Genomic DNA, 22,374 nt, shown 5'->3' on the forward strand with positions numbered 1-22,374 from the left:
TTCTACATTGCCTGATCAAGGGCACCTGCCTGTGTCAGTGCTTTACATTCCCGGCTTGGTTCTAATAACTCTCATTTATCTTTGTGCTCTAAAGTGCATAGGGTATTATTATGAACCAACCCATAAAACTCCCACCATCTTCACAAGAAGCTACATGGGAAATAGGCTCCTCAGGAGTGAAATCTCCCTGTTTAATTGTGTTTTACCAGTCCATACTCACTTATTTCTCTGACTGAAGTAAACATTGGATATGCAAGAACAAGACAACATTTCTTTTCATACCATGTGCAGAAACAGTATTTGATAAACATAACAGCAAAGATACTTGCAGTTGAAAAGTCGATGCAAGATAAAGACAGCAAGCACATGCCTTTTCTTGGTAAACTGGTGGCACTGATGCACACATTTAAAATTAATAGAAATTTATCATCAGGTCAGTCACATTATGCCAATTGTCCTGGAGTTTTAAGAACACTGGTGAGAGGTACTAAGTGAACTGATGCCGTTGATAGCCTAAAAAGCCTTGTTGCAGTGAAGAACTATTCTTTATGCTACTCATCCGGAGCATGCTTTTACTATGCATAGATCAAACCCTCTGATTTGGCCTACTCTGAGCACTGCTGGACACACTGAAAAGTCCTATCCACGTTACAGGTGTGCACAGTACTAGTAAAAAATCCGTGGGGTGGGGTGGAATGGGTGCTCCTGCAGGGAGTTTTTTAGGGCACAGTAATCCTCCATGACTTCTTTTGGCTGAGGTGCTGGAGAGCTTGTTTATCCCTCTAAATATCTCAGGGGAAAACGGGAAAGAACTCAAGGATCATCAGTTCCCACCTGATCTAACTGGCATCCTCAGTGCCCAGGGGTTAGTCCCAACTACCTCAAAGCAGCAGTGAGGCTGTGAGTGTACATGCGCGTACATGGGGCAGGGGCTTTGGGGGCATCCGACTTCAGGGGCAGCAGGAAGTTAGGAGACCCTGAGAGATGTCTCAGCTTGGGTGAAAAGGATATCATTTGTTTGCAGTTTTAAAAAAATTTCTGGCTTGAATAATACGGAGGGGAAAATTTGATTTCTGTTCAGAAAGTTCCAACAAAAGAAAAAGAGGAAAAAAAGCAAAGTTACCAGACAATAGAGGAGAAAATAATGTAGTCATTTCAATAGACCTGACACTATAAAAAATCCAGTCTGGCAAGTGAGTGTGACCTACCTAGAATGTGAAATTAGTCCTGCACATGGTAACGATTGCTAAGCACATCACTATGGAAATTGAGAGCTCACAGCAGGCATAGGGAGTCTTAGAAATGTGGAAAAACAATGCACTGTATGCTGTGGCGAAGAACGATTCCAGCAGAGTGACCTTTAAACAACTTCATAGATCGTAAGGAAGCAGAAGAGAAGCGCAGGGGCACAAGCCGAGCGCAGGAGAGCACAGCCGTGCTGCAGCCCCTTGGCCAGCGGCAACGCCAGGCGTTCCCCAGCTACTCAGCCTGGCAGTGGTTCTGTGGGACGGGGGAACAACAGTGAAGATTATTTACCCATGTTTAAGGTAAAATGGGTAGCTATTTAACAGTAACGCTAGATAATAATTGGAGAGGAGAAACAGAAACTACCCCATGCTATGGATACTACATAGCATATTAAGATAAAAAGAATACCACTGATGAATTTGATCAGGACATCTATGTTAACAGCTCGGCTCTTCCTTCTGGAGAGTGACAAGGACCCAGTAAATGAAGTCCTCAAGGTGGCAGAGTAAGAGAAGATGATGTATCATGCCCTTCACACAGTTGGAGGAAGAACAAACAGCAAGCAGAACAGACCAGGAATTTTCCAGTGAAACACTTTGGTCAGAAAAAGTGGACTTCATTAAATTGAGTGTTATTTTGTTGACATAAATTGATTGCATCGAGAGTTCTGCACTATAACCAACAGTCCACGGATACGGTACTCACCCAGGAGGTGGAAGACTGAATATAATTGCATAGGGGCTCAATTTTGATCTCCCATATCATCACAAATTCTCTAACCATTGCACTACTGACCTGCTGGGTTTTCTCTTAATCTTTCCTATTGGAGCTGCTCCACTTTGCATAAATAATTGCAAGTTATGCAGAGCAAGGAATTAAACCCAGTTCTCCCATATCCTAGATGAAAGCCCTGACCAATGGGGTATCCACTTCAACTCTACGTACACCTCTGGGGTTAAACCAGTTTAAATCAGCTTTTTGAATAAGGTATAAAAGTTATCTAAATCAGACCAAACAACTCAAACAAATCTGAAATAAGCAATTTACAGTCTTCCCTTCTCGTTCCCAGAACAAGAAAAACTATTCACACAGCCTTTTGCATTGGTTTAATTACAGCAGTTCAAAATAAGACTTTCAATAAGAACAATGCAAACTGCTAGCACAGAAGAAACTTCATCTGAAATGAGCTGCTGCCCATCACAAAACCCACTGCTTGTTTCCTTGTGCCCATTGCACCAGGCAGGCGGGGTGCGGAAGGGTAAGGAAGAGTGTTACCCTTTCATCCTACAGCCTGGGGGCTCTTTCAGGGCAGAGCTGGGAAAGCTGAAGGGGAAGAATGGAAAACGCTGCTCTGCGGAGGCCTGTACTTCATCTGCTTTGTGTATGCAGCTCCTTCATTAGCATTACATTTACTTTTAGAAAATCCAGCCATGTTAGTTCAGAAAAAGCTTGAGCATAGTTGACCCATAGAACACTGGGAATGACATTCACTGGCATTCCTCAATTCTGAAGGATGTTTTATTTGCAATAAGCATTTTAATAACATACCAAAAAGAAATAATTCAAAACGTAAGGAAAATCTTTATATCTAGCAAAACCACATTGTGCAAGAGTGTCCATCCCTTTTTTCAGACTATACAATGGCTCTTTAAATCTCTAAAAATTATTGTAGACCTCAAGCATATTTTCTGCAAAAAGATAAGATTTTTTTTTCTCCCATACATTTTTCAATTATTCTGGTGATTCTTATTTCAGATACTTAAAATTCCCGTTCTATTGTTTCAAATATTTTAAATACTGTTACCTGTCACTCAATGACAGTCTGGTTTACATTTCCTCTCACCTATGGCTTACGTGGTATGCTTCAGGGTTAAGCCACAGTAAACATTCATAAAAACAGCTAGCCATATAGAAATGCAATTTATTTAGATAGTATTTTCCTTCTCATCAAGAACCAACTACATACAGAAACACAATAAATGTTACAATCATCAAAAAAAAAAGCAAGCTCTTTTTTTTAGTATTTTCCTTTTGCAAATCATAGTAATTTAAATGCAGTCTCCCTGTAAGAACATTCACCATCACCTCATTTAATGAATGTAAAACCTCGGTACTTAAGATCCAAGAAAGCTGTACATTTTCTTATGTACTACCATATATTAAAAAAAAAGTAGCAGACAAGCTGTAATTTAAAATCAACTCAAGAAATTTTTCACTGGCTTAATAAAAGAGCTAAGATCTTTAGTTTGTCTTTCTAACCAAAGGAAACACAATCAGTATGATATAGTAATTTGCATTAGCTACTTATCCAGAGAGAGCTTAAGAAGGCCTTGATTTCAAAGAGTGGTCAGTCAGCAGTTCCTGAAAGTTACGGCTGTTAGTAATTTCTCATTTTAGATATGAAACATGGTGACATGAAAGTAAGTATTTCCTTTTGAAAAAAGTGTTCTGAGTTATTTTTTGAGAAGGATGTCAGTCTATTAAACTCAATACAAGTGTCCCTATGCTGAAGCATTTTACCAGTGATAATCTAGAACTCCAACAGTAGCAGAAGAGAGTCAACACTCCCCTTTCCTTTGCCACTTTACTGAAAATGGCTTTGACAGTAGCAACGCTGTTTCAGCAGGGGTTGTTTGGGAATATAGTTCTTAAATACCGTAAGCCAAAAGTAAAATTCAAAAGTAAATAAACTCAGTCAGACAGAGTATGTAAAGTTTCAAGAAACAGTTAAGATAGTAAAAATCTTTGGTCACCAATGAAAGTAGTGGAGAAAAAAAAAAAAAAAGAGGTGTAGGGGGAAGAGCTTGTATTTTTTCACCCAGACAATCTGGTTTTGAATGAAAAACATAATGTAGAACTACAGATTAGTAAAAAGATCCCTGAGATACAGTAGTAGGTAATATACTTACATTTTATACCTGCTAGCACAATCTGATCAAACATAGTATTTCTTTACATATTGTCTCTGCTACAATGTTATTGTGTTACTGGTTTGATATTATCCTCCTCCAGTCGGAACAACAAAGAACATTTTCTTTAACTTTCTCCAGTTTTACCTCAGTATCTGGAAATTATTTTTATCCTTTTTTCCTTTTTTATCTGGCTCCTTATGCATAAAGAAAAATCATCTCTAGCCTGAAAACAACAGTATATCAAGAATTTAAAGAGTTGAAAGGAACTTGTTCAAGACTTGCAACACCGGCATCAATTGTTTAAACCTGTAAAAGGATTGAGCCCTTGCCACTGATTTTTGACTGAAGAGATGCATAATACACTCATGTTGGGTCTTTGTCAGAGGTATTGCCAGAGTCAAGGTGTGGGGGAGAATTTATTTTGTTTGCTTTTCAGACAGATGATATTATTCCCTCTCATATTCTATGCACGTATTTCAGCAGTCTGAGACCGTCTGGTGGGTGAAATATCAAAAGCCAAAAGATTTATACCTATTTCAACAGTGTAGTGCAAAACATACTCCTACTCAGAGAGCTGTGGTACGTGGACTCAGTAGTTAATGCCTAGTAGTTAACAGACTACCTCAATAATCCTCTGTTATTTTATTTTCCTGTAAGAAGCAGTTAGGACATTCTCACTTCTTCATGGCATTACAGCTTTCATGGCATTCAGGTTGTGCTACTGGCTAAGCCAATCAACCCTTTCCACACGAGGAAAGAAACTGCATGCAGGCTTTAAAATACTACAGAGAAGGTCTTTCATTTCTGCCTTTTTTCCTTAAAGTAAATTGTAAGCTTTGGAAGCATTACCATCAATATTATCATTATTAGCTAATCTGAAGATTAGCTCCCACATCTTCTTCAAAGTTGCCTCACTGAGCAACTTTGTCAGCAAGTGCCAACTCTTACTAAATATATTTAGAGTACAGATTCCAGCAGATCCAGTGACTTGCCATCCATCCACACAGCTATCTTTTGGTCCCTACCTTTCCCTTACTTTGCAAGGTGTACTGCCTCAGTTTAAGTTAGCTAAATCCAGCAAAAATAGGAAGATTTCAATCACAGGAGTCAATCCTTAGCTTCTATTCAAAAAGTTCTCAAACACAAATGTAGTTCATACTGTTGAAACTACATTAGCAAAAGCTCATTCAATGGCATGGGTTTTTTCCCACTTAACTCTAATGTGAAAAGAACAGCAGATAGATTTTTTGGCTTACATTCTGACCAAGCAGAAGCTTTTGAGGAAAACTACCACATACAAAATATCAAATCTCAAGCTGTGATATACTGGGGTTCATACATAGCAATAAGTTGAATGCATCTTTGTTGACTATGAATTAGATATATTTCAGAATATACCCCTAGCAATGGGCTTTAACAGGGCTCTAAACCACGGCTGAGTTTTCTGGACAACTTTTATACACACAATCTCACAAAATGAATGCTTAAAAGAATGGAACTACATAAAGACTGAACCAGGTTATTAATCAGTACAAACTATGCTTCCTCCCCCCAACAGGACAACACCTGCAGGATGCATTTGCATATTGATGTCTGCACTGGAAATAATGGAGTTGTAATAGGTAGAACAGATGGCAGGATGAAAGAGAAAAACTAAGGGGTGAAGAGCATACATCTATCTCTAGTAGCAGCAAAGTGCTGAAAGGAAGACCTAGAGTAGCCAGAAAGAAAGGCTTTTAGAGAAAACCACTTTAGAGATATAAGCCGTTCGACTTCCCTTTTCTCCCCTATTAAGTAAAGATAACTTGCTCTGATTTATAAGATGTAACTACTCCCGCATGTGGCTATTATTTTGGTATAAGATGTCTTTTTCTTGTTCAGCTTTGCTGAATGTTTTTGGCTTAAATAAAGGAAACAGACACTTATTGCAGCATGTGTCCACATACGGAATTTGTCCAGGTTAGCTGCTTCTGAGCAGCTTCAAGTGCAAACAAGACCTGCATATTACGTCTCTGCTCTGGTTTTCTAAAGGAAAAGAAATTATATTTACTATCAATATATCTGCAATACACTCAAGGCTGTAAATGGAGTGTGAGTGAGTGTTGTGGTTTAACCCCAGCCAGCAACTCAGCCCCACCCAGCCGCTCGCTCACTCCCCCCTGGTGGGGTGGGGGAGAGAATCAGAAGAGTAAAAGTGAGAAAACTCGTGGGTCAAGATAAAGACAGTTTCACAGGTAAAGCAAAAGCCGTGCATGCAAGCAAAGCAAAACAAGGAATTCATTCACTCCTTGCCACGGGCAGGCAGGTGTTCAGCCATCTCCAGGACAGCAGGGCTCCATCACGCGTAACGGTGACTTGGGAAGACAAACGCCATCACTCCAAACATCCCTCCCTTCCTCCTTCTTCCCCCAGCTCTATATGCTGAGCATGACGCCATACGGTGTGGGATGTCCCTTTGGGCAGTTGGGGTCAGCTGTCCCAGCCGTGTCCCCTCCCAGCTCCTTGTGCCCCCCAGCCCACTCGCTGGTGGGGTGGGGTGAGAGGCAGCAAAGGCCTTGACCCTGTGTAAGCCCTGCTCAGCAGGAACGAAACCATCCCTGTGTCATCAACGCTGTTTGCAGCACAAATCCAAACCACAGCCCCATGCTAGCAACTGTGAAGGAAATTAACTCTACCCCAGCCAAAACCAGCACAGTGATTCCTTGGCTTTTGGCATGTGATGATCATGGCTAGCTGTCTTTCAAAGTTGTGAAGAATGTGGTGTTAGCTATGCATGGGCCCTCCTCTTCCACATTGCTAAAGATTACCCCATAAGCCTTTGCCTCAGTCAGATCATGCCAGCGGTTTTACACACTCATCTGATTTTCTGCAGTGGTTGTGCAATGACATTGCTGTATGAAGTAGTGCCCAGACTTTTCATTGTATTTTAAGCATTCTGCCCTTGGGGCTTTTTCATGTAAATGAAAAATGCTGTTAGCAACTCTGTACTCATGAAAATTCACATCATACCAACATCCCAGTAAGACCTTTAAAACCTTTCAAAGATGAATCTCAAGAACATTTGTTCAGAGTCACAGATATCTTCACCCTCTTCAAGACACTATGTGCTGACTCTGAACAAAAAAGATAGGTACTGAATTTCAGTTTACAGACTTCCTTAGAAACAATAAAAGCCTAAAAATAAGGTGACATCTGCACTATTTATTAGTTGTATCCAATATCCTGAAGGCTGAGAAAATCTCAGTCTTCACTGAATTGAGAATTAGCGTCTGTGCTTCTTTCCTCAGATGTGCAATTTATATCCGCTAGGAACTTTGCCCTGAGTAAAATTGCTGACTGCTCTGTATGTTCTTTTATTCCACTATTAATCACAGTCAAAATAAGAAGCTTCTTGAACAAGTATTTTCAAACACAAGGGTTTGATGGCCCTGCTTGACACATCAGGAAAAAAAAAGTAATTTTGGAACTCTGGAAATTAATGGATTGACATTTTTCTCAACCCACAGGAAACATACCTTTTTTTCACCCATTCCCTAAAAATTATATGCCTGTTTACTGACTATATACATGGAGGTGATTCAGCAGTCCTGGCCACTCAAGCCCCAGGTCCAAGCCCTAGCAGTTAGTTTATTTTTCCCTTCCAGAAATCCCTCTTTCAGCCAGAGGTTAGCACATGACATTAAGCTCAAGGAAGTGCTGAGGTTACAGAGTTCTCACGGGCACTGCTTCCTGTAACCAAACCTTGGGGTGTTAGTTCACTAGCTTGAGTAGCTCTTTTTATTGTTTCTTTTTCCCTTTTTTTTTTTAATCATACTCCTGGCTGTAGACGGGTGGGATAACCTCCTCCCCACCTTTTCTTTCATATGGGATGTATAACTGTAATCTCAAATAGCACCTGCAAGTCCCACAAGTGAGGATCTGTCTCTGCCATACCTTCCTAGTTAAACCCTTCAGGCACAGCTTTATTCACAGAAGTGAAACACTCTTTTTCATCCTATTGACTTTCAGAGCAAGATTAAGAAAGAATTAAAAGAATTTTGATACATTTTTCCCAAATGCCAGACATGCAAACTGAGCAAAAGCTAAGATTTGTAATAAAGCTCTGTCCAGCTGCAGCAATCTAGCAATACTGATTAAACTGGAGGTAGTATATAGACATTTAACTTGCCATATATTCTGGAAAGGGGTCCTCACTACTATAAATTGTGTCTTATTCATAGAGATTTATCAGCAACGCCACAGAGTTTGGAGAAGAAGAAAAGGAAAAATAATTGGGTTCACTAGGAAACAAATTGAAACATCCAAAAGAATGTAGACGATGAGTAGAGGCAAAAAGCAAAGCACAGAAGCAAAATCTCAGGCAAAGCACTGTGATCTCACTAACACACCTAGAGCATAATGAAAGTCTCCCTTAAAACAGTGAAAAGGATAAAATACTTCTGAAGGGAGCCAGTGATAAAGACTTAATGGGAAGGGGAATCCCACAGATTTTTCTTTCTTCGTCTTTTTATCTGAAAGAACCTAATATTTCAGAATACTTCACGTGAGGACTCCTTATTTAAAAAAAAAAAAAGTAAAGTAGACAGATTTTCTGTAGTAATAAAACCTGAACAATGTTCTTTAGCTTGTGTAAATAAAGGTGCTGCAGCTAGACCTGCAGAAAGCAGCCAGCCAAGGTATGAGGCAAATGCTGATTGATTCCAGATGTGTACTCAGGGCGAGCTGTTGACTACAGAGGACAGAGAGCTTTCCTCTCATTCCAGGCTCTGGTTTTTCCTATTAGCGCCTGAGCTACTGCGGGTGTTCTGTGCCTGTCAGCGTGGAGAGAATGACACCATGAGTGCCATTGCAGGACAACATCAAACCACCAAGATTCATCAAAACTGATGTGGAAATAAATACAAATAACCTCCAGCTAGCTCCATTAAATGTAGGAAGTTTCACTGAAGTACAGTCATCAACACTCTGAGCTAGAGGGAGCAAATGAGGGCAAAGAAAGAATTAGATTATGCGGGAAGAGACTTGCAGCATCTTTTAATGAATTTACAATCCTCCTGAGAGGAACACTGCTTATTTATTCCCTGATATATGTGACCATATGATTAATTCATCTGCCAGCTTGATAAAACTGACTCTCCAAACTGTTTGTATATTAGGATTCAGTGATAGGAAATAATAGGATTAGCACAACAGCATTTTCAGCTTTTGTGATTTTATCATGGGTCACGCTATATAAAAGATTTCCTTCAGAACCTAACACTTGGAGGCACGTTATTAGAGGTGAATCTCAGTTTTTATTAGTAATATCTAGCCTTAATGACTATGAGCAGAACTTGGAAAAAGTGAACTTTAATGGCTCAAAACACCAAGCCCACTAAAAAAAAGTTTTTTAAAAAAATCAACATATATCGCTTCAAAATGCAAATATCATGGCTTTGGGGATGCAATGCAAGAACTGGAAAACTGGGATTGGCAATAATGTTATCTCACCTACTAAAGCAATTACTGTGTGGTAACACAGTTTTTGAGCATTGTTCCTGACCATCCTCCCAGCCACACAAAAACTCTGCAGCTTTGACAACATCTTCTAACTGGATTAAATGGGTCAGCTGGGATGTGCATTCCTAACAATCCATCTGCTTTGCAGTAGAAATTCAGCAGAACGGGATTAGATCTGTCTGCAGTGACTTTCTGTGGCTCTCCCTGTCTGATCGGAAGTCTGGGCAAAATCTTCTGCAGTTCACTGTGGCACAAAGACCGTAACTGGGCACATCTGCAAGTTTTAGCAACACAAATGGTGTGTAAATACAGCACTAGTATGGAAGGAGTAATGTGACTGTAGTTGCTCGCATCTGGAAAAATTAATTCATCATTGAAAACATATCCAGAGTTGACTGTTTTATTTCAAAAAAACTATGAAGTCATAGCTTTATAAAGGGCAATATAAAAATTAACCATCTTATCAATTATGAACAGTGAGTTAAATTCTACAATGAATTACCATGGTAAACTCATCACTTGGGCTTCTCCAATATAGTCTTTTACATCAGACACTAGTTAATTTCTAATTGATCTTTCCAAGCGCAACTGTTCAGTGTGACCATAAAGTTCAATGCCCTGCCTTCAACATTTCCAACTCTTCAAGCAGAAAATAGCAGGACGTTAGCTAATGGGGCTGAAGACTGATTTTGTTTATCACCAAACTCCTTAAACAAGGACAACACCACACCACCAGAGTGCTGCTTAATCTCATGCATTTTACAATCCTACTACAGCTATTATGCAGTAACCTGGTAAAGACACTTAAATATCTTTAGCAGGCTTGACTGCATAGTTACCAGCGTGCTCAAACAAGGTTCATTTATGGACAGTTCTTTGGCTGTCACACTGGCAATGTCTGTATCAACAAACAGAATGGCAGTGAAACAATCTGGAACTGAGGACACCACATCCAACCATATATACTAGGAGAGGAGGTGTTATTTTGGACTATCTTTAGTCTGGTCCCCAAGTATTGAACCTCTGTTAGCACCTGGAACAAATCAGATGTATTTCCAGAGTGAATATTGCAGTTTAGTTTCATCTAAAAGGCATGCATGGAAAATGGAGAAGATCAGGAGATTTGTTCTGAAAGCTCAATCCTGATCCTAAATAAAACATTCACATAAATGCAGTGTTGTGTTGGAATTGTTTGACTGAAACACGGTATTGTACTTTAAATAACAGTGACTGTGCATAAAGAGCTAGAAAACTCATTACTTTTCATTAGAGCAAAATATTTAATTCAGCAAAGCAAGCAAGGCAGAGAGGGGCATAGCTGATTCCATTTTACCAAGCCCAGCACTTCCCATCAAGGTGCCAGCACTGCATTCAGCTCATGAAACACACGACAGAAGCACTGGCTGCTTCAGCATGACTGGGTTCCCGGCTGCACGTTCAGAGCTAGCTGAACCGGGAGTGCAGGGAACTACCTAGGCACTACCTTGCGGTGGGAAACACTGCCTTGATGGTGGTCTTTTAACGATGCTTTCAGAGATTCTCTCTCTAGAAGCTTCCCCATGTGCACTCTATCAGTGTTACAACTTAGCATAAATGGTATTAATATTTTGCTGAGGACGGTTTCAATCCAAATTGTCTATGAATATTTATTTTCATTAGCAGACTCAAGACCCTAAGAGTTCCATAAAACACAAACATGTGATTAGCTGTCTGACTTAGACAGATCACTTAATATGCACATTTTGTACATCTGTTACATTTTTATCTTGGCGGCTATGGAAAAGGTAATATCCTAAAAGAATGTAATATTTCACTCTTTCAGACAATTATTTTGAATTGATAAATTATATCTAAAGGTTGATTCAGACAGTGTATGCTCAACATTTAACAAAAACATAACTTGAATGACACCTAGTGGAAAGATAAGCAATAGCTGATGATTGCACAGCAACTATGTACAGTTTTGAATAGTGAAAACAGCAAGGAGGGAGATTCTTTATGAGAATGGGTGGGAGAAGAAAGAATTATTTGATAAAATGGGTGGAGTATAATTTAAGAGAAGAATTTCCTAAATGACAAGAGTTTACCTGCTTGTGTAATAACCTTCCAAGGAAATGGGATATTTGATTTGACAGAGGCAAAATTAAATCAGGTAAAACCACAATAAATGTGCAGTGAGAAACAATACAATAAGCAGAATATCGACAGGATGAAATTCAGAGTCCTCCTATGTATAAATAAAAAAGCCTGCTTTAGCAGGCTAGCTCTCTAGGGTACAGTAGATAATAGGAATATTTTGGCCCTGGGGCGACAATAACTCCTGATGTGAGAGAAACCACAGATTTTCTTTAATTCATTTCTGCAGGCAATATTCCTTGATGTGTGAATGAATTTCATAATCAATCTTTTTTTTCCCCTTCTTTTTGCTTATTTGCTTATTTGTATAATTCATTAATTACCAGTGACTCACATCCAATTATAAAGAAATATTTCGGTTAGTCTGTTCTCACCAACCTATTTGAAAGCATGAAAGAACAGATTAATCAAGGTGATAGAACTTAAATGAGAAGCACTTTTGCCATCTATTGACAATGTGATGTGGCAAGTTTTTTCAGCATTGGAAATGGAAATAGTGCTTGAGAAAGACTTCTGTCTTTCTAGGTCAAGAACAGGTCATTGACAGCAGTAAATGACTATAACACCTTAAAACTGTCTATAAAAAATAATGGCATGTTCTGCCTGAATTTCCTCTTAGCAGGCCATGTGTTTGATCTGCACATTTATCCTTAACTTGCAGCTTTTATTCTTAACTGCAAGGAAACTAGTAATCTCCCTTCAACTCTTTTCTCTCCCTATATAAGCAATCAGATGCAGCACCCACATAACTGACTGGAAAAGTCAAGGCCTCAAAAGAAAACTAATCCAGAGAAGTGTGCTTTCAGGGAGTAAGGCAGCAGGAGAGGGTTTGTTGGGGAAACAAGAGTGCTCAGAAATACCTCTCTGCTGAGAGGAGAAAGAGCCTGTCTCGTTCACAAAAAGTTCAAACGGATTCACTCTGTGGAAAATATATTTTCAGACTATAACAAGATTATAGCAGATTATAACTTTTTTTTTTCAAATTGGCTCTTAATAAATCCTCTTAAACGCAGAATCCTCATTTGGCCTACAAAGAGCTATAGCCTTAAAACCGTAAACGCAAATGCCTTGTATTTCGATACAAGATGAACTATTCATTTCAACAAGGGAAGAATCACTTTCCTCATCTTATACAAAAGATGGACATTCAAACGTGGTTTTAAATATTTTTGTCTTCTCCTTCCAGCACTGTCTAAATTACCTTTTAATATACTAAAGAGCAGAGATACACATTAAGTCATTTTCTTAAGGAAGTTCCTAACAAACTTCAGGCCACTGGTAATTGATTAGACTTAATGAAGAAAAGTACTTTAAATATAAGTAAGAATTAAACAATAAGAATTGCTATCAGAATAATTTTACATGTCAGAAATTTCCCTTCCCCCCAAGAACAGCATGTTATAAAGAAACAACAGCTTAGAAGCAGGGCTCTACGGCACATCTGCAACATCTGAAACTCACCTGGGTTTCATGTCCAAATGCAGAGCACAGCTCAAAGCCTGTCCCCAAAACAACACACTAAACAAGAACTGGCCTGAATTAAACATCAGATCCACAACACACTGGGTTTCCAAATGTCCACTGCTATCTTAATTCTAGAGTGTTCATGTTTGGTAGCTAAAGCAAAGGAAAACTTATTTCAATTCTATTCCAAAATTTCATGTACCAAAAAAAAAACCAAAAGTGAAAACAAAATCCCATTTTTGTTTTTCTTTTACACAAACATGGCATTCTTTATTTAGATGAACAGATACGTGTATATTATAAACTTGTATCATCCTGAATTACTGGCTTTCCGGCCAAATGTACACAGAGCCTGTTATGTTCTAAGATGTCACATTGCTATTATTCCGTAGTTTATATTCTTCAGCAACTTGAGTGTGAGGAAATTCGCAGGATCATAGTGCTCCTTTGAGCTATACAGAGCTCTCGTGACTGAGAAGAAAGGCTATACATGTGCCCAAGGCCGTCCCTGTCCTCTAGGCTGTGCTGATTAAGGGGAGCCATGCTAACCTTGACAGTGAGCCTTTCCCAGTGCACCTTCCCTGACTATTCTGGCATTAATTTCTAAACTCCAAACCAAACTAGGACATTGCAAAGAAATTATATTCCACAAAATATGGAATATAATATTCCCTCTACAGAGGGACCTGGACAGGCTGGATCGATGGGCTGGGGCCAGTTGTATGAGGTTCAACAAGGCTCAGTGCCAGGTCCTGCACTTGGGCCACAGCAACCCCATGCAGCGCTACAGGCTTGGGGAAGAGGGGCTGGAAAGCTGCCCAGCAGAGAAGGACCTGGGGGTGTTGGTCAACAGCTGCCTGAATATGAGCCAGCAGTGTGCCCAGGTGGCCAAGAAAGCCAGTGGCATCCTGGCTTGTATCAAAAATAGCGTGGCCAGCAGGACTAGGGCAGCGATCGTGCCCCTGTACTCTGCACTGGTGAGGCCGCACCTCAAATGCTGTGTTCAGTGTTGGGCCCCTCACTCCCAGAGAGACATTGAGGGGCTGGAGCGTGTCCAGAGAAGGGCAACGGAGCTGGGGAAGGGTCTGGAGCACAAGGCTGATGGGGAGCGGCTGAGGGACCTGGGGTTGTTCAGCCTGGAGAAAAGGAGGCTGAGGGGAGACCTCATTGCTCTCTACAACTCCCTGAAAGGAGGTTGTAGCGAGGTGGGGGTCGGTCTCTTCTCCCAGGTAACAAGTGATAGGATGAGAGGAAATGGCCTCAAGTTGCGCCAGGGGAGGTTTAGATTGGATATTAGGAAAAATGTCTTCACTGAAAGGGTTATCAAGCATTGGAACAGGCTGCCCAGGGAAGTGGTGGAGTCACCATCCCTGGAGGTATTTAAAAGACGTTTGGATGAGGGACATGGTATAGTGGTGGGCTTGGTAGTGTTAGGTTTACGGTTGGACTCGATGATCTTAAAGGTCTTTTCCAACCTATATGATTCTGTGATTCCGTGAAAATATCACAAGAACCAAAATAGGAATTGATCCACTGATCCATACACATGTACCCTTCTTCACATCCAAGATTGTGTCAGGGGCACCCACCTACCTGAGTCGTTCCGGCTCAGGTGTTTCTGCATTGCTCCACATTGCAGGGTACAGGTCACTCTCAGCCTCCTCACATAAGATAGGTTCTCCAAATCCCTGATCATCACAGAAACCTTCCTTTCACTTGTTGGCTTAATCTTTTTTGAACATGGGCAACCAGAATTAAATACTGTATTTTGGGTGACTTTTCACCACTATTTCACCATAATGGCATTAATATTTCTCTATCCCTTAATGATCTCACCTGACTAATATAAGTTGACCTCATCTGACTAACATAAGTTATTTCGATGCTATGGTGTGTTTTTACAAATTTTACTTAATCAGTGGAAAGGCAGATATCAAACACACCTGGCTTTGACTAAAACAGAAGAACTCTATTTCATGGGCCAACTTGAGCTCCCTTGTATCTTGCTTGGGCTTGCATGTATCAGCAGCTGAAGCTCCAGCTAACTTTTATACCTGTAGATTATTACAGCTGAGGAAAAAACCCACTAGATTTCAAATGAGTCATTTTAGGTTTTCCAGACATTGTCAGGTTTAATGGGAAAAATATATTAGCAATTAAAAAAAATTCAAAAGCATTTCCTCTTGTCTGCAGAAAACACAAAAATGCCCCAAGCACTATATGCCGTGACACGTCAACCATATATGGCGTCTTCCAACGGGAGCGTTTCCTATTATGCATAGGAAAAGCTCATCTTCTTTAACACATTTCCTTACTGACTCTTTAAAAAGTCACCTCCAGTTGCTATATGTACTCCAACACTTTACCAAGCAGAGGGAAAGGAATCAAGAGGCAATAAATAAGGGTAAGTGTCAGTCAGGCATCTCACCAACTCTGCCTTTCTGCATTTTTGCCACAGTTCTTATTTCTATTTGATTTGGAATTTCTTGCTGTTTATATATTAAATCAGAAGAGATCATCTTTTCTATAGATATTGCTTAACTTTTTTTTAGTCAGATGACATAGTATCTCCTTTTAAGATGTCTACTTTGAAAAAAACAGCTCTAGTAGATTCCTTGAAAAATAGCAGATTAATATCTAGATTCAGACCAAAGATATTCAGACTAACTACTTGCTAACAAAGACATAGGAGATTATTAAGATTTATATTTCAGCTTCTCCGTGATGAAGTTTATAATTTTATGTAGCATTAATCCAATTTAAAATATAGGAATGTAGTATTTAGATCACGAATCTAAAGCGATCTAACTTCATTTTGAAAAGCTAATTACATAATCCTTGTAAGTAAATTGAAGAAAATTAATTTAAAACAAAATCAATCCATTTTTCCTACAATTTTGGTCTTTATTAAATGAATCTTCTAGAGGAAAAAAAATAGTCTCAACTTATTTTAAGTTTTTAACAGGAAAACCTTTTTTATGAGTTCTAAAATATCTCTACACTTGAAAACATTATTTTGAAGAATTTTTTTTCCAAATTCCATTCTACATTAGTATCATTTAAGCTCCTTATCACCTTAGTATGTAAAAACCTCTTTTACTCTGTATTTTTTGTTGTCAATAGGTCTGTTCTACCTGCTTGCTATTTCTCAGGCTTTGTCCAGTCCAATTTTAAAATCATACTCAATGTGCTTCTAATGCTTGCCTGCAAACAAAGTTATACAACTGTTTTCACCTTCTTCAGTTAACAAGGAATTTAATTTAAGTGGATAGTGTATAAAACCTCAACACCTTTTACAGTATCTGCCATTCTCCAAGTAGTATCCAAGGCAGTATACAGTCAGATACTTTTGCTTCAGTACTTAATGAAATGAATTGAAATGAATGTATTGAATGAATGCAAATGAATTGGGGAAAAAAAAAAAAAGAAAATACATTTTAATTATGGGATGTATTGAAATAATAAAGAAAGATGGTTTCAAGATTGGAAATTCCCTAAAGGAATTTCCAATTAGAAATTCCCCAAAGGTGCAAAGGAGTTTGTATTTCAAATTCCAATCCAGTCCCAAGGCTAGCTATGTATTTTTAAATGCAGAGAAGTAGTACGAAATACAGGAAGGGGATAGCTTTAGAGGTTTTAAACTGCCAAATAGAAGGGACTAAGACAGAAGTCTAGTGGGATCCACTCTGCAGAAGTGGGAATGACATAGCAAAAGGGATAATTACCTGCTAGCCCAAAGCATGGTTATTTAATCCCTAAAAGACAAGCAGTACCAGATAGGCAAAATTTCCAGTTCTCTATTCATCCAAATCTTAAACTGTACGTTCTCAGAAATGCATGAAGCTACAAGGCAGCAAAAAAGAACTTTTTGCCACATAAAAATACATACTTCCTGGTTAGAATCTTCATACTCTCGGAAAGAAGATTTTTAGACAATTATTCAATCTCTTAAGCTCAATTTTGAAAACTGACTTCAAAACACAATTTTAACACTAGACCTATGAAGATATAGAAACGGAATAAAAATCTTTGCCTAAAACGAACCTAGTTTTTACCATCATCTCCTGGTGACATTCTGTTCCAGAACTTTGAATAATAATATATTTCATACAATTATGAAGGAAAAGCAATGAACTAGAGACAAAATGGAAGCACTGTGCTCTCTCCCAATTGCATTTATGCTACTTAATGTCAGGAAGAATGGCTCTGCGGGAAATACAGAAATCTAAAGGTTTTCTTCCAAAAACCTAAACCTCACGAGTAACCCTGAGAAAGAAATAGCTATGTTGTAGTTCTGCATTTAGAAACATGCTAATGAATCATACTTATCAGATTATTATTCTTATTCTCTGGGTAGTTGAAGCATGAACAAGACAGAATTCATCACTGTTGTGGGATTTGCTGTATCGTTGCTGTTCCACATGACCCAAACTGAAGTCTGTCCTCCCTCCTGCAATTGTAAGTCACTGGGAGAAATGAAGGGTTTGCATATAGACTGCAGCTCAAGGAAGCTGTCGGAAGTGCCTGCCTTGCCCGTTAACACCAAGAGGCTTTATCTACAGAACAACAGCCTGACCTCGGTTCCTCCCGGTGCCCTGGACAGCTTGCACAGCCTGGAGGACGTGAAAATATTTGACAATCCTTGGAACTGTGACTGTCATATTCTGTATCTAAAACTCTGGTTAGAAGACATCTCTGCACCCTCTCTTGCAAACATCAGATGCGCAACCCCGGCTCCCATGAGGATGAAGCCCTTGATGCAGCTGACTGGGAATGAGCTGGGGATTTGCAAGAGGCTTCTCCCAATCAAGTGTCTTGAGTTCTTTTGGCGAGACCTCATTTTAATTGCCGGAGCAATAATTACACTACTTTTAGCAGCATGGGCTTTGAAATTCTCAAAAAAGCTGGTCTGCCAAATAAACCTAAGCCAGTATGACTCCAGGGGCTGACTGCTGGGGAGGCATACCTCCAAAAACCACAAGCTACAATGAGCTGTTCACTACCACTAGCTTGAATAGAAACATCAAACTATTCTACCACAAAAAAGCACATGCACTGGCAACACTAGTTTTAATGGTGAACATGCTACATGTTCACCTACATGCTACAGATCCCAGGGCTTCATGCTACAGATCCCAGGGCTCAAAGTCTGGGTCCTCAGGTCGGCAAGTTTAATTAATTTCCTTTCAAAAATAAGCTTGGTGATGTATTGACAGGCAAGTTTCATTCTGCTGCTGTCTACTCATATGAAAAGCAGTTTCTAAATTTTTTAAAATCATTTAACTTAGCATTTTTCCACTGAATTCTCAGCTCTTATAGCAAGAAGATTTGCATCCCCAAATCCTACACTTTTTAATATATTGAGATGAACACCAATTGTACTATTTTAGCAATCCTTTTCTCACTCGGAAGCTGTGTGAGTTTGCAACCCGCTACCCACTCACAGTGTCCCAATGGACTTGGTAGGACCATTCTTGTGTGCAAACAAATTCAACCACCTCTTCCTCAGGTTCTGGAGTTTCCTGCCAGCAAAACCGCTATGATTATATAGGCCAGCCACTGAATGTATCCCTTATTGAATAAGTTTAAAGATGGACTGGTAATGAGAATATAATCAGTAAAAATAATTTTAAATATTGTTGAATTTCCTAGAGAGTGAACAATAAAAAAGCATTCTATGTGAAATTGAAATAATGGATGCTTATTGATTCATACTCACCCAAGTTTGATCTCTTTCACAATACTACACATTTCTGATTAAAATCCTAAGAAATTTCCAGAGCTTGTCTTCCAGTTTTACTGCTGACATTTGATACACTGGATTTTATGCAACAGCTTTGAAGAGGATGTACTCTCTTCCCTTCTCTTCTTGTGCCCCCCATCCTCATAGAAAAATTGTTGTGGTGACTCAAGCATACTGTTTTCTCCCTAACCTGATTATTCACAAGACTCTAAGAACAGCAATTCATACTGTGACCCCATCAGGTCTGGTGAAGTTAGACTAGTTAGATGGCAGATCTCTGAAGGTCTTCTAAAATTAATACTGCTGTTGGCAGTTCAATTTAAGACACATTTTGCAAATGCTCCTCCTCGCCCCAAACCTGAGCGAGGTATTAGAGGATATCTGCTGAAGATGCTAAAGACTGCTTGGCTCTTTACCTAGCACCTTGTCACATGAGTGGGGTTCCTTGTTAAAGCATATAATATCCCTAGCAAAGCTGGTGGTTAGCTTTCTTCCGATAGGTGATTTTGCAATTACCATGTGCTGTCACTTCTATAAGACAAGACTCATTCCTACCCACAAACACTCAAATCAAAGACAGCAGAAGCTCAGAGATATTTCCAGGTCCCTCTTGCCCCTGCCAAAAAAATTCAGCAATATGGAGTCAAACTGTCAATGCTGACTGCTGGTGACATTCTCAGACAGCTTTAGAAGAGACATGTTACCGTCTGTAACACATCCTCGTTGTTGGTCCCCTCTCTCCTGCACTAGCAGGGAAAGGCCAATCTGAGACATCACCACTTGTCAACCTAAATTGACCGCAATTCAGGATGAGTCACTTGCCCCTCTCCATGACACAGGGAACGGCCACTGAGTACAGTGGAACTGCTGAAAGAACCTCTGAAGCACAGTTAGATTTGGGGAAAGGACAGGCACCATGGGTAGAGGGTTACACAACTTAGTAATAAAGTGTAGCGTGGGGCTTTAGATTGAGAAAAGGAAAGGAACAGAATCAGATGTTTTCCCTGTAAAATAATTAATGATCTGTGAGACAACATGCCCATTGCAATGTTAAAGTCTGCAAATGATACACCGTGGGGAACAAGAAGAGGGAAGTCATAAATGCAAAGAGCAGTGGGTTACCTGGAGTGCCAAGCAATCAAAAGCAAGATTGTACATCTAGAAACAAAAGATGGATTGAGGACTCAGTTCAGAAAAGGCAAATAATCTGGTAATTGTGATCTCCCATGTATGACATTGCAGCAAAGGGCTAATGTGATCTTTTCTTGTTAAAATAGGGAATATCATTTAGGGATAGAAAGATTTATTTATGTCCATGTTTAGATAAGCTACAATAATTCAGTATCGATGACTACAAATCAAGAAGAATCAGCTGCAGAAGAATCAGAAAAACAACTATAATGCAAACAAAGGATTGGAAAATATATCTTAAAAGGAGCTTAATCAATTTGATTTAATAAAGAGGAATTTAAGGAATGACAAGATCACAGCTTGTATGAATCTACATGAAGAGAAATTTGTTAACAAAGGGCTGGGAGTAGAAATTAGAACATTAGACTAGAAATAGGGCTTGAAATCTAACAGTGAAAATAATTAAACACTGAAACAGCTCGTCAAATGTCATGGTGAGTCCTATAGCTTAACCAACGTTGGGCAGTTTTTCAAGTTGGTAGGTGCTACCTGATATTAGAACGATTTTAACAGAATTGTATGAGACACCTAAAACATTACAGCTATTCTTAGTGCTTTGGCCACCTGCAAAATTTATGGCCATGAAGAGAGACACCACAATGGCAGTGCGTCACAGGGACATCCTTAGCGAGCACTGGCAACACCCCTGAGGAACTCAGTCTGTGCTGGCTGAGCCACCCTCCCACACGCCACAGCAGCAGTAATATTCCACTCTGCCTTCTCCAATTGCGTATTGCACTCTTCACTGAGAGTACTCAGAGTGCAGCAAAGAATTTGCTTTTTACAAAGTGTTGCATCCCTGCTGCAGGAAGTGAACCATATAACCTAGAAACAGCATGGCTTAGTAAGGCTGTATCACCCTCCGGTGCAGACCACAGTAAAATTGTGTCTTCGGATTCATGTGTACGTTTTGATCAGGTGAGCACAAACATTCAGAATTTCTCTAGCTTTATTAAATGTTATTCTACATAAATAACCTCTGCAGAAGAGAATTTCAAATAAACACAAGGGAACATAGTGGTGTAAGCACTTAGATAATTTTAGAATATTTTCTCTGCACTGAGCTTTTCAATTTTTTACAAGGCAACCACCATTTTGTATTAATGCAGAATATTACAGAAGAAATGCACTCTGCAATCTCTCATGGAGAGTTTCCTAAATTATATTTATTGTTTCCTCAAAATAAAATAAATCATTAACACTAAAAGCTTATCACTCTCTTGTGTGCCTATAAAGCTAGATATGCATAAAATAGTAAACTGCTTTACTGTATAGCCTTAATGGTACGAACATAAAAAAATGAGCAATTAGCAAACATTTCTGTTTATACCAACCAACACATTAAATAAGATGCTCAGAATACAGGAGGAAAAAAAAGTATTTGAGAGAACATGTTTTCTGACCTCATAAGAGGAAAGAAGAGGGAATCTCCTCCATGGCAGTATTTCACATTCCACTAAAAAAGCATTGTATTTATCACTTCTGATCCATTTGGCTTTTATCTGAAAAAAAAAACAACTCTGAAAAGGGGAAAGCTGGAACTGCTAACTGAAGGCTCAAGAGCAACATTCAACTGTTTATCTGGCAAGGCCACTATGTCATGCTTAAGCCACATACTCCATTGAATTGCACAAATAATGCTGCAGTTGCTAACAAAGTGCAAAGACAGGAAAATACGTCAGCTATCTAAATGAAACATGCAGACAGCATTCCCAAAGGAGTTTGTAAAGATCCCTGAAAGTGTTACTATATCATGCCTGCAAGAGTGCAAACTAGTGAATATATCTGTTTTCACATTCTTTGGTAACATAGGTATAACTGCTGGGATTAATTGCAACTAAGTAGTTATGAGTTTTGGTTCAATATCTAGCAAGACAAGTAATCATACTCAGAAATATTGAGCAAGAACAAAACAATATTTTTAAAGAGTTCACTGTAATACACTGAGTAGATTTGTGTAAACTGCAATTCTGTGTAAACTGCAATTCAGTTAATGTGGAAAATACTTGCAGGCTTCATTTATTAAATAGAATGGTAGGTGAATCACCTTTTTTCTTGAAATGCCCAAGATTTTCTTAACATAGCAAAAAGCATTGCTCAATCTGCAGAACTTCTGTTTAGCTGAATGCTTTCTTTCTGTTTAGGATCTACAGTTATAGTTTATTCCAGGTCCACTGTTTG

The 22,374-nt window shown here is 39.2% G+C and overlaps 1 protein-coding gene across 1 annotated transcript; it reads left to right on the forward strand.

Annotated features, from left to right (window-relative positions):
* Positions 1 to 15,588: 15,588 nt before the first annotated feature.
* GP9 (glycoprotein IX platelet) lies at positions 15,589 to 19,112 on the forward strand. The gene is made up of 2 exons (XM_072876102.1): positions 15,589 to 15,663; positions 17,617 to 19,112. The coding sequence occupies exon 2, from the start codon at positions 17,624 to 17,626 to the stop codon at positions 18,206 to 18,208; it is 585 nt and encodes a 194-aa protein (XP_072732203.1). The 5' UTR covers positions 15,589 to 15,663; positions 17,617 to 17,623; the 3' UTR covers positions 18,209 to 19,112.
* The last annotated feature ends 3,262 nt before the right edge of the window (positions 19,113 to 22,374 follow it).

The sequence above is a fragment of the Ciconia boyciana genome, chromosome 11 (assembly GCF_034638445.1).
Source record: "Ciconia boyciana chromosome 11, ASM3463844v1, whole genome shotgun sequence".
NCBI lineage: Eukaryota > Metazoa > Chordata > Aves > Ciconiiformes > Ciconiidae > Ciconia > Ciconia boyciana.